The 13,487-nt window shown below is 51.3% G+C and overlaps 1 protein-coding gene across 2 annotated transcripts in view; it reads left to right on the forward strand.

Moving 5' to 3' along the window:
• The window catches only part of SLC4A3 (solute carrier family 4 member 3), a 33,570-nt gene extending 20,459 nt beyond the window's left edge, over positions 1-13,111 (forward strand). For both annotated transcript variants that reach the window (XM_059852931.1, XM_059852932.1), the window contains 12 exons: positions 1,074-1,258; positions 2,817-3,030; positions 3,320-3,541; positions 3,868-4,016; positions 5,376-5,570; positions 6,015-6,221; positions 6,818-6,907; positions 8,479-8,645; positions 9,025-9,278; positions 9,531-9,700; positions 10,198-10,371; positions 11,102-13,111. In XM_059852931.1, coding sequence (XP_059708914.1) covers positions 1,074-1,258; positions 2,817-3,030; positions 3,320-3,541; positions 3,868-4,016; positions 5,376-5,570; positions 6,015-6,221; positions 6,818-6,907; positions 8,479-8,645; positions 9,025-9,278; positions 9,531-9,700; positions 10,198-10,371; positions 11,102-11,179 — 2,105 coding nt within the window. In that variant the 3' untranslated portion in view covers positions 11,180-13,111. The remainder of the gene's footprint in view (positions 1-1,073; positions 1,259-2,816; positions 3,031-3,319; positions 3,542-3,867; positions 4,017-5,375; positions 5,571-6,014; positions 6,222-6,817; positions 6,908-8,478; positions 8,646-9,024; positions 9,279-9,530; positions 9,701-10,197; positions 10,372-11,101) is intronic.
• The last annotated feature ends 376 nt before the right edge of the window (positions 13,112-13,487 follow it).

A 13,487-nucleotide genomic window follows, 5' to 3' on the forward strand; every position in this document is an offset into this window, starting at 1 on the left:
AAACCTAACTACACTACAAGCAAAATAAATGTCATTGTCTACCCAGTAGATTCAAAGCTCAGACAAAGAGGCTTGGCAGCTCAACCAAACTGATACTTAATCACAATGAGGCCAAATCAGGTTCATAAATGCACTTTTGAGTACTCAAATAACCAAACATTGGCTTGTTTCTGAGCTAAGGCTGTGTCTTGGGATTTGCTTTGACTCTCAGAAGGCCCAGACTGGCCAGCCTGACACAGAGCACAGCTCTTTGCTGGACACAGATGGCAGAAAGATCAGTAATAATGCCAGTGAAATACCAGTATTCAATAAACATTTGTGCTGGGTATGTGAAGGAAGTGGCTGGTGTGCTGGAGGATGCAGGAGTACTTCCCAATCTGTTAGGAACCAAGGAGACTGCCAAGTACTGACGACATGCAGACATTGTAAAACAAGATGTGCAGTTTGCACCTATGAGTCTTTAGAGCACTGACTTACTTTTCTCTGAAAAAAAAAATAGTTTAGGAATACAGGGAAGGTACAAGCTCATAGCTCAAGGAGGGGAGAACAGTGAGCCAGTTCCTATAGGCTGTTAAACCTGACATCCTTCTTGGCCAGCATAGTGGCAGAGCTAATATGGGATTCAATTACTAAAGAGCTAAAGAATATGAATGTAATTATTGCCAAGCAGTAAGGTTTATGGGAAATAGGTCATGTCAAGCAAGCCTGATTTCATTCTTTGATGAGATTAGAAGTTTGTTTGATAAAAGTAACATGTAAGAGGTTTCCTTCCATAAGTGGGAAAAAACCTTCTGATTTAAACTTAGCCCCTTATAGTGTAAGTAGAGCCCATCTGTAAGGGATTGAGAATGGGCTGACTGGGAGGCTAAAGAAAGTGGCACTGCTTGTGAATGATCAGTGAAGCGCCTGGAGCAGGCCTCATTGTGAAGTTCAGTGCTGTGTCTGTGGTCTGGAGAAAGTGCATGACTGCAGGGCTTGTAGGAACCTCCAAATCCCCTGTCTCTGCTGTTAAAGGCAGCCCAGAACAGCTCACTCCAGTGATTAACTCTGCTCCAAACATTGCCCCCTGGCAGGTTGTGTCCAGTTTCTGGAGCAGCCAACCATGGCCTTCGTCCGACTAAATGAGGCCGTCTTCCTGGAATCTGTCTTGGAGGTCCCAATTCCTGTCAGATTCATCTTTGTGCTGCTGGGACCTAGCCAGGCCAACATGGACTACCACGAAATTGGCCGCTCAATCTCTACCCTCATGTCTGACAAGGTGAGGAGCTGATGGGCAGTGATGCTGTGAGGGAGTTTTGCTGGCTTCTTAGAAGACAGTCCTCTGATGAGAGCTGTGCAAGGGCTCAGGTGGGGTAGGCAGGTGTGAGCACCTGGGATTTTTAAGATCAGCCTGGCTTGGCCAAGGTAGAATGCTCCAGTGCAGAGGAAAGAGTAGGACAGACACTTATTTGGCTGGGTCAGAGTGTGCTAGGCTGGGTGAAGAAAGGGAGTTTGTGTAAAAGCATGAGAAAAGGACGACCCAGGGTTAGAGAAGTGACGTTCAGTCAACGTTTTACAGAGAGGTGGGGAGGCTAACCATGTGACCATGGCACCTGGCCTGGACCACACTAACAAAAAACCCAGCAGTTCCTGGGGACTGTTTGCAGATGTTTGGATGAAGCTTTTTAGCTGAGTCCCATGGCTGGGGGCATCCATGTAGAGGAGCACATCCATATAGGAGAGATGAGGAGACAGGAAGGTTTTTCTGCCAAGCAAGTGCACTGCTAGAAGTCCCCCATCTGTCTAGATGGCAGTGAAATTGATTACCTTGGTGAGGAATTAAATGCAAAGGAGAGACAATCTGAGATCTGCTGCATACATCCAGCACAAGAGGATCGAGGTTCACAGGTCCTTCCTGCTGGTGCCACATACCTATAAGCAAGTAATGAACCTTCCTGTACTGCCTCTATTGCACAAGTTGCACTGAACTGGAGACTAAAAGGCTCAATCAGAAAAAGTGCATTAGAGGTAGCAAGACTGAAAGATTCCTTCCCTGAAGTTGTGGGGGGCTCAGCTGAGAATGCGTTTTTAGCCAGAAGAGGTGAGGTGCCATTCCAGCTTCAGTGCTGTGTTTGTGGGCTGACCTCATTCATTTGAGTCTCTGGTCCTCTTGCTGGAAGAGCAGAGCCAGCTGCTGCAGCCAGGGCTGGCCACAGCAAGGTTACACAGTCCTGGCGCCGTGGAGAGAGCACAGTATCATTTACATTGAAGCTGTGGCTCCAGGGAGTCTGTGTGCTGCAGGGACCTTAGCTGTCCCCTACCTCCTTTGCAGGCTGTTCACTCATTCATCATCCTCCAACCTTTTCTCTAGAGGCACGTTCCAGAGGCACTGCAGCACTTCCACCTGTTTGTCAGCACCTTCCTGCCTGGTCTCCTTAGTCCTTCCCTGCTAACCTGCTCTTGCTGTGAGAAATATCTCCCCTTTTCTGCCTAGTTTCTTTTGCATGGCTTCCCTCATGCTGTAGGTGCCTATTTTCTCGCTCCCTTTCTATCTCCCATGTGGAGACTCCCAAGAGCCTCTTATGCTCCCTGCTCAGTTCATGGTTCTTGTGCTTTATAACTGTGATGCTTTAGGACTCTACCCATCTTCTCCCTCAAAACAGGTGGTGGGATTCAGGAGTGTGGGTCACAGAGTGGCAGTAGTGAGATGAGTAGTGGATGGAGGGGGAGAATGTTACTCTGAAGGTCACAGCAAGCAATGTCTTTCCAGGCTGTAGTAGCTGGGTCTAGTCTTGGTCTGAGCTTTCTCCCTCTCTCTTTTTCCCTGCCCCTTCCAGCACTTCCATGAGGCTGCATACATGGCAGATGATCGTCAAGACCTCCTGAATGCAATCAACGAGTTCTTGGACTGCAGCATTGTCATTCCCCCATCAGAGGTGGAGGGGAAAGACTTGCTCAAATCCATTGCCACCTTCCAGAAGTTGCTGCTGAAGAAGAGGAAGGAGAGGGAGCAGAAGTCCATGAAGGAGGGCACTGCTCAGGAAGCCAAAGGTCTCTCCATTCACGTTTGGGCAAGTTTGTGCCTAGTGCCCTGTGTGCACCAATGGGCCCTCCCCTCCCAGAGCCTGGCAGAAGGGTGAGCAGGGCCTGGCTCCTGCAGTGGGGAGTGGGGAGTGGGGCAAGGGGAGCAGGACAGTGACTGTGGGCAGCTCTGGAGGCAGTGGGATGTTGCAGGGGGCCCACCAGGCTAGTGCTGCTCTTTGAGGTACTGGGGGGAGAGGGACAGCCCAAGGGCCCAGCTGTGTTCCTTGCTGAAGCCTTGCCCTCCATGCACCTCCAGAGCTGTGTGAAGTGAAAGCTGAGGAAGAAGAGGAGGAAGCTGAGGATGACCCTTTGAAGCGAACCGGGATCTTTTTTGGAGGTCTGGTTCGGGACATAAAGCGCAGGTACCCCAAATACCTCAGTGACATCAGAGACGCCTTGCACAGCCAGTGTCTCGCAGCCGTTCTCTTCATCTACTTTGCTGCTCTCTCTCCTGCCATCACCTTCGGGGGACTCCTAGGTAATGGGCCTGCTTTCTGGTCTGCTCTTTGCACTCTGGGACACTGGCTGTGTCGGTGTGATGCTGTTCTGGGGTGGGCTTTGGTGCTGTTCACTCAGGGAGAATGGTAGTGCTGTGCCTCGGCTGCTGCCTTGTTCCCTCCCTGCCATTTGGCCTCTCCAGCCTTGGCTGCCAGGGCTCCCTCCATGCTCCCTGCCTAACACAGGGCACCTCTGACTGATGGGATGGGGACCTGCCTCCTCTGTCCAGAACTGTGCAGCCTGCCTGTCTGTGGTGATGGTGCCTGTGTCCGGGCTATAACACTCATACATTGTTCTCTTTCCCAGGAGAGAAAACTGAGGGTCTCATGGGGGTCTCCGAGCTGATAATCTCCACCTCGGTTTTAGGGATCCTCTTCTCCCTGCTTGGAGCCCAGCCACTCCTGGTCATTGGCTTCTCAGGGCCTCTGCTGGTGTTTGAAGAAGCTTTTTACAAGGTACATGTGAGGCAGTGTCTGTGCTTGGCACCTGCTCACTCTGTCTTTGCTCTGGAGAGGGCAGCTGGCATTTCTGAGCTCTACAAAGGGTCTTTGTTACTGTGAACTCTTTGAGTCCTTCCAGCTGCTTTCAGCTCAGCCAGGGCTGCCCTTGGCTCTGCTACAGGGACTTCTGCCTCCCACTGCTGTATCCGTTATCCCTTGAGGTGTGACACTGATAACAGCACTCCTCTACATGCTGACTGTGAGGAGAGCACTGTCCCCCAGGCCTGTGCTGCAGCTCATTGGCATAATGAGCACTTGTAGCTGCATCCTAAAACTTTATTGTTCTTGGGGCTTCCTTTGAAGTCCATTTCACCACTTTTATCTGTGTCCAGGTTTCCTTTTATGGGAGCTCAATAACATTCAGTGTACCAACCGTTTGGGACGTGCCACATATGTTACTCCCACCTCTAAGGATGAGCCCAAGGGTGTGTGGAGAGGTATCCTGGCCAGCCAGGATGGATATGTTTCTTTCTCAAGTAGCATGACCTCTTTGCTCTTGAAAGCATCCCTGTATCACTGTACCTTCAAGTAGTGGATCTAATTCTTCTCCTTTTCTCTGACTCCCAGCATGTTTGTGTCTTTGAAAAAGCATGTTTTTTTTCTATAGCTGGATTTTCACCTTGTCAAGAGTTTGGAGCTGGTGATGCTATTGCAGAGTGTGAATTTCTCTGCTCTCCTGTGACTGCACTTCTCACTGACCACTTTTGCTTTGTCCGGTCACTGTGTACAGAGGAGTACCTCTGCCTGTGGTGGTACTGAGGAAGGCTGCAAAGGGAGGGGTATGATTTGTCCTGGAAATAGTTGGTGTGTGTAGAAGAGAAGAGGCAGTGGAAATGGTCTCCTCTCTGGTGGCAGCCTGGGGCCTTTTCTCCACACACACACAACTGTACACAGGGTTCTGTGTGAGATTGTGGCCTTTATGCAGTGGGATGTAGCAGGATGCTCAGGCTCTCCTTTGTAGGGAACAGGCTTGTGCTGTTGAGTGCATGGAACAGTGGAGAGCTGTGTTTGAGCAATGGCACCTCCATATGGGTGGGATGGGGAATGTTATGCATGGGCTGGCTTCAGCAGAGCATGAAGGAGGTACTGTTACAAAGACTGGAGCAGTAAAGACCAGCTTGGTGTGAGCTGTCAGGTGTTAATGGAAAGTTTGCAAATTTACCTGTGATTCTAGCCACGAATTGACTGATTCTGTGCTGGATGCCCAAGCAGATGTAGATGCTTTTTTCCAGGACAGTCTTTGATCTTAATGGGGAGTGGATGCAGGAGGCAGCCTGAGGAGGCATGAATAACTCCTTCCCCTTTCCATTTCAGTTCTGCCAGACACAAGGCATTGAGTATCTCACAGGCAGAGTGTGGATTGGTTTGTGGCTCATCGTCTTCATCTTCATTATCGTGGCAGCAGAAGGAAGCTTCTTGGTGCGCTACATCTCGCCCTTCACCCAGGAGATCTTTGCTTTCCTCATCTCCCTCATCTTTATCTATGAGACCTTCTACAAACTGTACAAGGTGAACCTTCCCTGGGGATATGGGCTGTTACATCTCTTAATCCCTTAGGAACCTGCTGCTTTAGCACACAGGAGGCGAGGGAACAGGGCCAGCTCAGCCACAACTTTCCTAGACGTTCTGCAGAGCAGTTCTTTGCTGGTCTCATGCCTCAGCCCGGCTGGCTCCTGTGCCACCACAGAGAGTGGCAGGAAAAGCCCTAATGTCTCTCTCCCCTTCTCTTCCTGCAGGAGACATTAAAGAGGGGCCACTTTTCTCTCCCCAACCCTCTCCAGCTGGGTAGGTTGCGAGGCGAGGTGACGGATGCTGGGATTGTCCGTGCCCACCATCTACTGCCCTCACCTCTCCACAGAGCAGGACAGCTCTGCTTCCCCCTGCTCCCAGTAGTGACAGTGCCCCCTGCCCCTCCTTGTGGTAACTTGTCTGCTGCTTCTCTCACCCGCTCAGGTGTTTGCAGAACATCCTTTGCTGAAGTTCTACCCACCAGATGTGCAGAGCAGCCCGAATGCCAGCGTGCTGTCTACGGATGCGATGTCACTGGGAACCAGGATGCAGCCCAACACTGCTCTGCTCTCCCTCATCCTCATGCTAGGCACCTTCTTCATTGCCTTCTTTATGCGCAAGTTCAAGAACAGCCGCTTCTTAGGAGGAAAGGTGAGAAGTTTGTGGGATTCACATGTCAAGGACAAGGGACACACCAAACAAATAATGCTTCTGGCTACAGATCTTTATTCTCCAGAACACTTGATTTCTTTCTCCCAAAGAAACACCAGAAACCCTTTAAATACCTTGCAGGAGGGATGGTAGCCCACCCTAGGGTGCAGACAAGAGCTGACTGTTGATGATGGTATCTGCACTGTCCTGCTCCAGTGAGGCTGCTGGAAAGTCCTCTGGACCTGGGGAAAGCTCCTTGGACTGGATACAAGTCTGTTAAACTAGAATATAAGAAGAAGAGCTTACAGCTTTTTCTCTTTGGACATCTCTCTACATGCAGGGTATCTGTGTAGTACCTGGAGCACTGTCTAAATAGGCCAGCAGGAGCAATTAGCCAGTCATATAAGAGCATGTTATGTGGGCAGTGGGATGCACAGCTCCATGGGTCAAGCCTGAGTTTCCTTGCCCTGCCCATCAGCAGTGCTCAGGTTTGGAGTGGTGCTTGGCCCCATCTGGGGCTTCCTTTGCCATAGGCTCCCTGTGCATGCACAGAGCTGGCCTCTTCCTTTTGCTAATGACAGGTCTGTGTTCTGCAGGCGCGGCGGATCATCGGAGACTTTGGGATCCCCATCTCCATCCTGGTCATGGTGCTGGTGGATTACACCATCACTGACACATACACACAGGTAGGTGCCAGCACTGCCCTCGCAGCATTTCCTGCAGCCCAGCAGTGATCCCTGTGGCACTGGCCTGCTCTTGTGCAAAGGGGAATTTGTATTTCCTGCCTCTTTAGTCAGCAGCACAAAGCAAGCAGAAACATTCCCCTCATCCTCACTCCCACGCTGAAGGGAAGCTCCAAGGGTCTTGCTAAGGCTGAGACCAGAAGTACAGGGACTGGAGCACACTGGTATCCTTCTGGTCTTCTAGCTGTTAGTAGGGGAGGGTTTAGGGGCTTTAGGGAGATTGAGTGCAGTTCATTCCTTCTTTGCAACTCTAAACACTTGCAGTCAATCAACAAGACATAAACTGTTTATGCATGCTGAAGAAGGTGGCATGTGGAATGGTTTCAATGGGGTATTTGTCATGAGTTTAGTACTCAATGTGCTTATTCTCTCCTTGACTGTAGGATACTAATATTTTGATGGCTTTATCTCAAATACAATTTTTTTCCCAGTTTATGCACAAACTTAAGTTTGATAACTTAATGTTATTGAACAAATGTATCTCACAGGTTTTATTTTTTTTCTCCTTTTTCAGTAGATATGGAGTTATATATTTTTGGTTTGGGGTGGGTTGTTTTTTTTTTTGGCTAAGATTGGGAAGAGGGTGAAAAGTATTTCCTGTTCATCATGCAAGCTTTTTATCAAAACAGCCCAAGGCTTGGTGGAATCCAAATGCATTTTTATTCATTTGAATTTCAATGAAAAATTTCAGTCTGTCAGACATTAGTAAAATCATGCACTTTGTTACATTCTTTTCATACCCTTCTACACTTCTACAGTTAATATCAAAAGCATTATCATTTTAGTATTAACTCAGCAAATGTACAAAGCTTTCCGAGAAAATGGTACTTAGTTACACAGCTTAACTCAAGGACAAACATTCCAGAAATATTATTCATACTTATGCTGATTAACATAAATGCAAATCATAAACTCTTCCTGCAGTGCAGATAGCAGAAATTGCTGTAGAGCAGCACAGAGCCAAGGGTTCAAATGCTGATGAACTCAGGGTCAGGATGATGTACAGCTACGAGTCTGTGTGGTCTGATGGGAGCACAAACATGATATTCCCTCTGAACATGGTCAGGGTGAGGTCATTTCCACAGAATGTGGCCACTTCTGGGGTTTGCACTGCAAAAACAATGCTGTAAAATGCCTCAGAAAAGCCTTGGAAAGTCTGGAAAGCCACCTCAGAAAATGGTAGGCAGCTCAGAACACTTAATTTGTCCAAGCAGAGGTCAACCATGGTCTGCAAGGACTGACATGGGAGCGAGATTCCTGAGAGAAGATATTTCCTTGGTCTCTTGGAAAAAATGAAGGGAATTTAAGTAGCTGAAAGGAAATGACACAGGCCTATGTTAAGGAACATGGGGTTTTTTATACTGAAGGGGATTCTCCATGAGAAAGTCCTGCTCAGTTCAGGGTGGCTTACCCCATCATCTGAGGCGTTCAGAACAGGAGGATCAAAGCTGTGTGAGGCTGTGGGCTTGTTTGTATTAATGAGTAACTGCTGGGTTTTGCAACTACACCACCAGAAGCTGAATGTCCCCTCCGGCCTGTCGGTCACATCCCCCCACAAGCGTGGCTGGTTCATCCACCCCATGGGCAGTAGTGGGACCTTTCCACTGTGGATGATGTTTGCCTCTGCCATCCCTGCCCTCCTGGTCTTCATTCTTATCTTCATGGAGACACAGATCACTACGTGAGTACCTTCTCCTCCAACCTCAACCACTGCTAGCCCCTAGACAGGCAAGGCCAGGATGGGTGCTGGTTCACTTGGAAATGCAACAGACATCCCAGAGGAACAGCAAGAGCAGGATCCTGGCCATTTCAGACTGTACCTTGGCTTCTCCCGTCATCTTTTGGCTCCCCTCTTGGCAAATGGTGTGGTGGAGACCCGCCTCAGCCAAGCTTAAGAGGAAACTGCTAACCTGAGGCTGACAGGCGCCACCCCCTCCTCAGCCATCTTCTTGTTATCCCCACGTGTGCTGTCTCCAGAGAGCGAGTGTTGTCCCCAGCTGCAGTGCTGTCCCTGGGCCCTGACCTGGGCCTTGCACTGACCCAGGCTCTATTTTCTTTAGGCTGATTGTTAGCAAGAAGGAGAGGAAGTTGCTGAAAGGCTCTGGCTTCCACCTGGACCTTCTGCTCATTGGCACTATGGGGGGCCTTTGCGCTCTCTTCGGGCTGCCCTGGCTGACGGCGGCGACGGTGCGCTCCGTCACGCACGTCAATGCCCTGACTGTCATGAGCAAGGCCATCGCACCCGGGGAGAAGCCCAGGATCGAGGAGGTGAAGGAGCAGCGTGTGACCGGAGTGCTTATTGCTGCCCTTGTTGGTGAGCCTCTGCTCAGGGAGCAAGGGAGGGGAGAGGTCAGGGCCAAGCACTTGAATCTCCTGGCAGTGTCCCTGTGCCTTGGGCATGTCCATGCTCTGACTGCTCACTGCAGGAGTGCCCACACCTACCCGTACTGAGCTTCCTTTCCCTCGCGCTCCAGGGCACGGAGGAGGGTGGGAGAGGGACCCAGGCTGAGGTGCCTTGTGGAGGGGCTGGTGTGGGACACACATGCCCTGAGCTCTGTCTGTGCAGGTCTGTCCATTGTGATGGGGAACATGCTGAGGCAGATCCCTCTGGCTGTGCTCTTCGGCATCTTCCTCTACATGGGGGTCACATCGCTCACTGGCATCCAGCTCTACGAGCGCCTGCTCCTGATCTTCATGCCATCCAAGCACCACCCTGACCACATCTACGTTGTCAAGGTGAGCAAAGGCAGGTTGCACAGAACAAGGTAATGAGGAGAGGAGGAAGAAGATGCGGGTGAGGGGAGGATGGTATTTTGCTAGCATGATACTTGGTTTGGTGACCCTGCTTGGCTGCAAGTTTGTGCTGAGAGGTAAGTGCAAGGCATGCAGAGAGGTGGTACAATGCTGGCAGGCTACACCCAGGAGTGTATTGCCAGAATATTGTATGGATTTGACAGATATTTTGTAGGACTGATGCACTGCTTGAGGGGGTAGAAACACACTGCATTGCCAGGTGGGTATGCTGCCAGGTAGCACAGAGGCTGATGTGTTATGGAGTTCTACCTGTACCTTGGCTTCTCCTGTCATCCTTACTCTACCTGGCTGTTGAGTAAAGGCAGGTAGATTCTGCAGTTGCTGTACTATGCTATGCAGAAGAGTTTTGTTTTGCCAGTTGTGTCTTTGTTAATCTGTGTGGAAAGATAATGTGTTCTTAGACTGGATTTACCTACTAGGTGAAGACCTGGAGAATGAATCTCTTCACCTGCATTCAACTGGCCTGCATTGTACTGCTCTGGGTGGTGAAATCTACAGTGGCATCGCTGGCCTTCCCCTTTGTCCTGATCATGACAGTGCCATTGCGACGCTTCGTGCTGCCCCACTTCTTCCACGACAGGGAGCTCAAAGCGGTGAGCAGACAGCTGTCCTCAGTCTAGCTTGCAACACTGGAATGAGATTGAGGAGATTTGGCAGCCTGAAAAGCTGGGAGATCATGGGCCAGCAAAGCCTTGAGGGTCTTTGCTCAATAGCAGTAAATGGGTGGATGGCTTCCTTGGATCTTGTAGCCCTGGGAGAGCAGTATGAGATAGATAGGCAGCCTGGGGCAAGGAAACAGGTTCCTACCAGGCAGAGGCCTGGAATAAGGATTTCCCCTTCCATCTTGTGGCTCATTCATCAAGAAACACACCAATTCCCCACTGAACCAGCAGCAAGAACAGCCCAGCAGCACATCAGAGCCTATGGCTGTAGGCGCTTCAGCATGTAACCACAGTGCCAGGGTGCTGGCAGCTCTTCAAGAGCTGGCAGCTCCTCTGCTGCTGTCAACATCCTGAGCTTTTGTTGGAGGAGAGCCTGGAGCAGCACCCAGAAGTGAGTGCTGCCAGCAGGGGGAGAGGAAGGAGCTGCAGTGCTGGACCAAAGCCCTAGGCATTAGAATAGAAAGGGCATCGGGCTGGGGATGCATGGATGGGCATGAGGGTTTAAAGAAGGAGCCTGTTGGGAGGGGAAGGAGCAAGAGCTTTGCTTGTCCCAGAACAGCTCAGCTGACTGGGTTGCTGTGTGCTGATCCCTCTGTGCCAGGCTTGACCCCACACTGGGGGCAGCTGTGGCCTTCATAGCCTGGTCTCTGACTCTTCTCAGTTGGACTCGGAGGACGCAGAGCCAAATTTCGACGAGGATGGCCGGGATGAGTACAACGAGCTGCACATGCCTGTGTGAGCTGGGAGCTGCCCTCCCTGCTCATGAGACAGGGGGCTCACACCTGCTCACCCCTCCCAAGAACTAACTGGAGACTTGCCATGAGTCACACTGTCTCTTGCCTGGACCAATGAATGGCTGTTCCATAGCCCTGCAGGATGCAGCCCCGGCTCTGGCTGCCCCATCGCTCGCTCAGCAGAGGCTGTGAGTCTCTCTCCTCTTGGACCTGGTGGGCTGAGAGATGCCTCTCACATCCCAAAGCTGTGTGGGTCTTGAGTGCCCCTGGGTCAGGGGTCTGTCCCCTCCCTGCTGGAGGCAGCCTGCGCCTGGTCTCCAGGCAGTGAAGGGGAACCATGCCAGCTGGTGCCACTGCATTCCCCTCCACTAACATGACGCTTGGGTAGCTTGGGTATCTCAGCACGTGACACTGAGCACTCACAGGAATGGGCTAGAAGCTGTCTCCTCCCAGGTCAGCAACCTCCTTACTCAGCTGGCAGATGCCTTGCTCCTGCTCTCTCTGCCCCCTTCTAGGAGTGCTCACACTGGACCTCTGCCACAGCTACTGGCCCAAGGGGCTGCTGCAGCCTGGCAGACAGGCAAAGAGGGACTGGCACCCTAGCCCAGTCCTCCAGACCGTTTTCTGTCCAGTCACCTTCCCACATGACTGTTTTCACCTCTTGCTTGACATGGAAGAGGCTGTTTGGCTCCTCTCCCTCTCAATTTTCCCAACCTTATTTCCAAAGGCAAACTGCACAGGGAGGGAAGGCTGGAAACAAGCAGGTATTCAGAAGCCTTGAATGCTTGCCCTTTTGCAGGAATTAAGAGGAGTCCTCTGCCATTCTGCACCTCCACAGAGGTTACAGGAGTAAACACTCGTCACAGGGGCTGTATCCCAGTTCCTGATCCCCACATTCCTGTCTCTGAGAACAAACCATATTTAAGAAGCTACACAAGAAATGTAGCGCTGGAGCACAAAACAGTCCTTTGGGTCCCCTCCCTTTCCCTGTGCAGTGATCCACTGAGTCTGGCTCCCTGCAAGCCTGTAAGGAAGTCACTGAAACCCCAGCCCCAGCTTTGCTGCCATACTGAGATCGCCTTTCACATCCAGTGGTGCCCTCCAGGTAGCAAGGAGCAGCACTCAGGGTGCCCAGAACTCAGCCCCCATCACCTCTGGGCAGCTCCACAGAATCACTGAGCGGGTCAGGTTGGAAGAGACCACAGTGGATCACCTGGTCCAACCTCCCTGCCCGAGCCGAGTCATCCCAGAGCACGTGGCACAGGATTGTATCCAGACAGTTCTGCGATATCTCCAGTGAGGGACACTCCACAGTGTCTCTGGGCAACCTGTTCCAGTGCTCAGTCACTGCACAGTAAAGTTCTTCCTCGTGGTCAGGTAGGACTTGCTGTGCATCACACCTTTCCACCTGACAGACCTGTTCCCTGGGGTGTCCCCGAGCTGGCAGCCTTTGTTCAGAGCTGGCCCAGAAACTGTTTGATGGTGCCCTTGCTGCCCCTGGAAACTCCAAGGTTAGTGCCGGGAGAGAAAGGCAGCTCAGCCTCTTCCTGATGGTCAGAGCTGGACTGTTCTTCCAGAGGAAGCTGGGATGCTCACTTCACCATTGGATTTGGGAGAAGATGCTGCCCCCATTCCCACGTACCAGCCTGGCTCCTGCGAGAGATGGTGGGTGCTTCATTACCGGGAGGGTCCAATGCCTTCCTCGGGAGGCTGCAGAAATATCCCATCAGAGAAAGAAGCCTCCCCCACAGCAGGTCCTGCCCACAGCCTGGCCCCCTACAGGGCCCAGGGCGGAGAGACGAGTGTCTCTGTGTGTCTGTGGCCATGTGTGTCCTGTCCTCCCTGTGTAGTGTAGGAGGCCTGTTGTTTCTGTGCATTGTGACTCTTCTCTCTGTAGTGGAAACAGCTACACCAATAAACTCTTCACAGGAACTGTGCCTCTGGCTCTACACTTTTGGTTTTATCTCCAATGGCAAGAAATTAAATGGATTGAAATTCCCCAGCACAAAACTTCGTTGCCCACCACAGCCAGCAAGGTAGCAAGCCCCAGCTGGAGCAAGGACTGTCACCATGTTACCCACTACCAGCATGGAGGTGGGCTTTCTGTCACCATCATTGAGCAGACTGGTCACTGTGGACTCAGCCTCCACATTGGCTGCTGGAAACAGGAGGCTGAGCCCCATGTTTCACCACATGAACCACAAAAAACACATTCTCCTGCCTGTTTGCATCCATATGCATGTCCATGCTTGTGCCTGTGTGCTCGGCAGCACTCAGTGCCCATCTCCTTGTGCAGGCTGTAGCCACACACTG

This window comes from Haemorhous mexicanus, chromosome 8 (assembly GCF_027477595.1).
Source record: "Haemorhous mexicanus isolate bHaeMex1 chromosome 8, bHaeMex1.pri, whole genome shotgun sequence".
Taxonomy (NCBI): Eukaryota; Metazoa; Chordata; class Aves; order Passeriformes; family Fringillidae; genus Haemorhous; species Haemorhous mexicanus.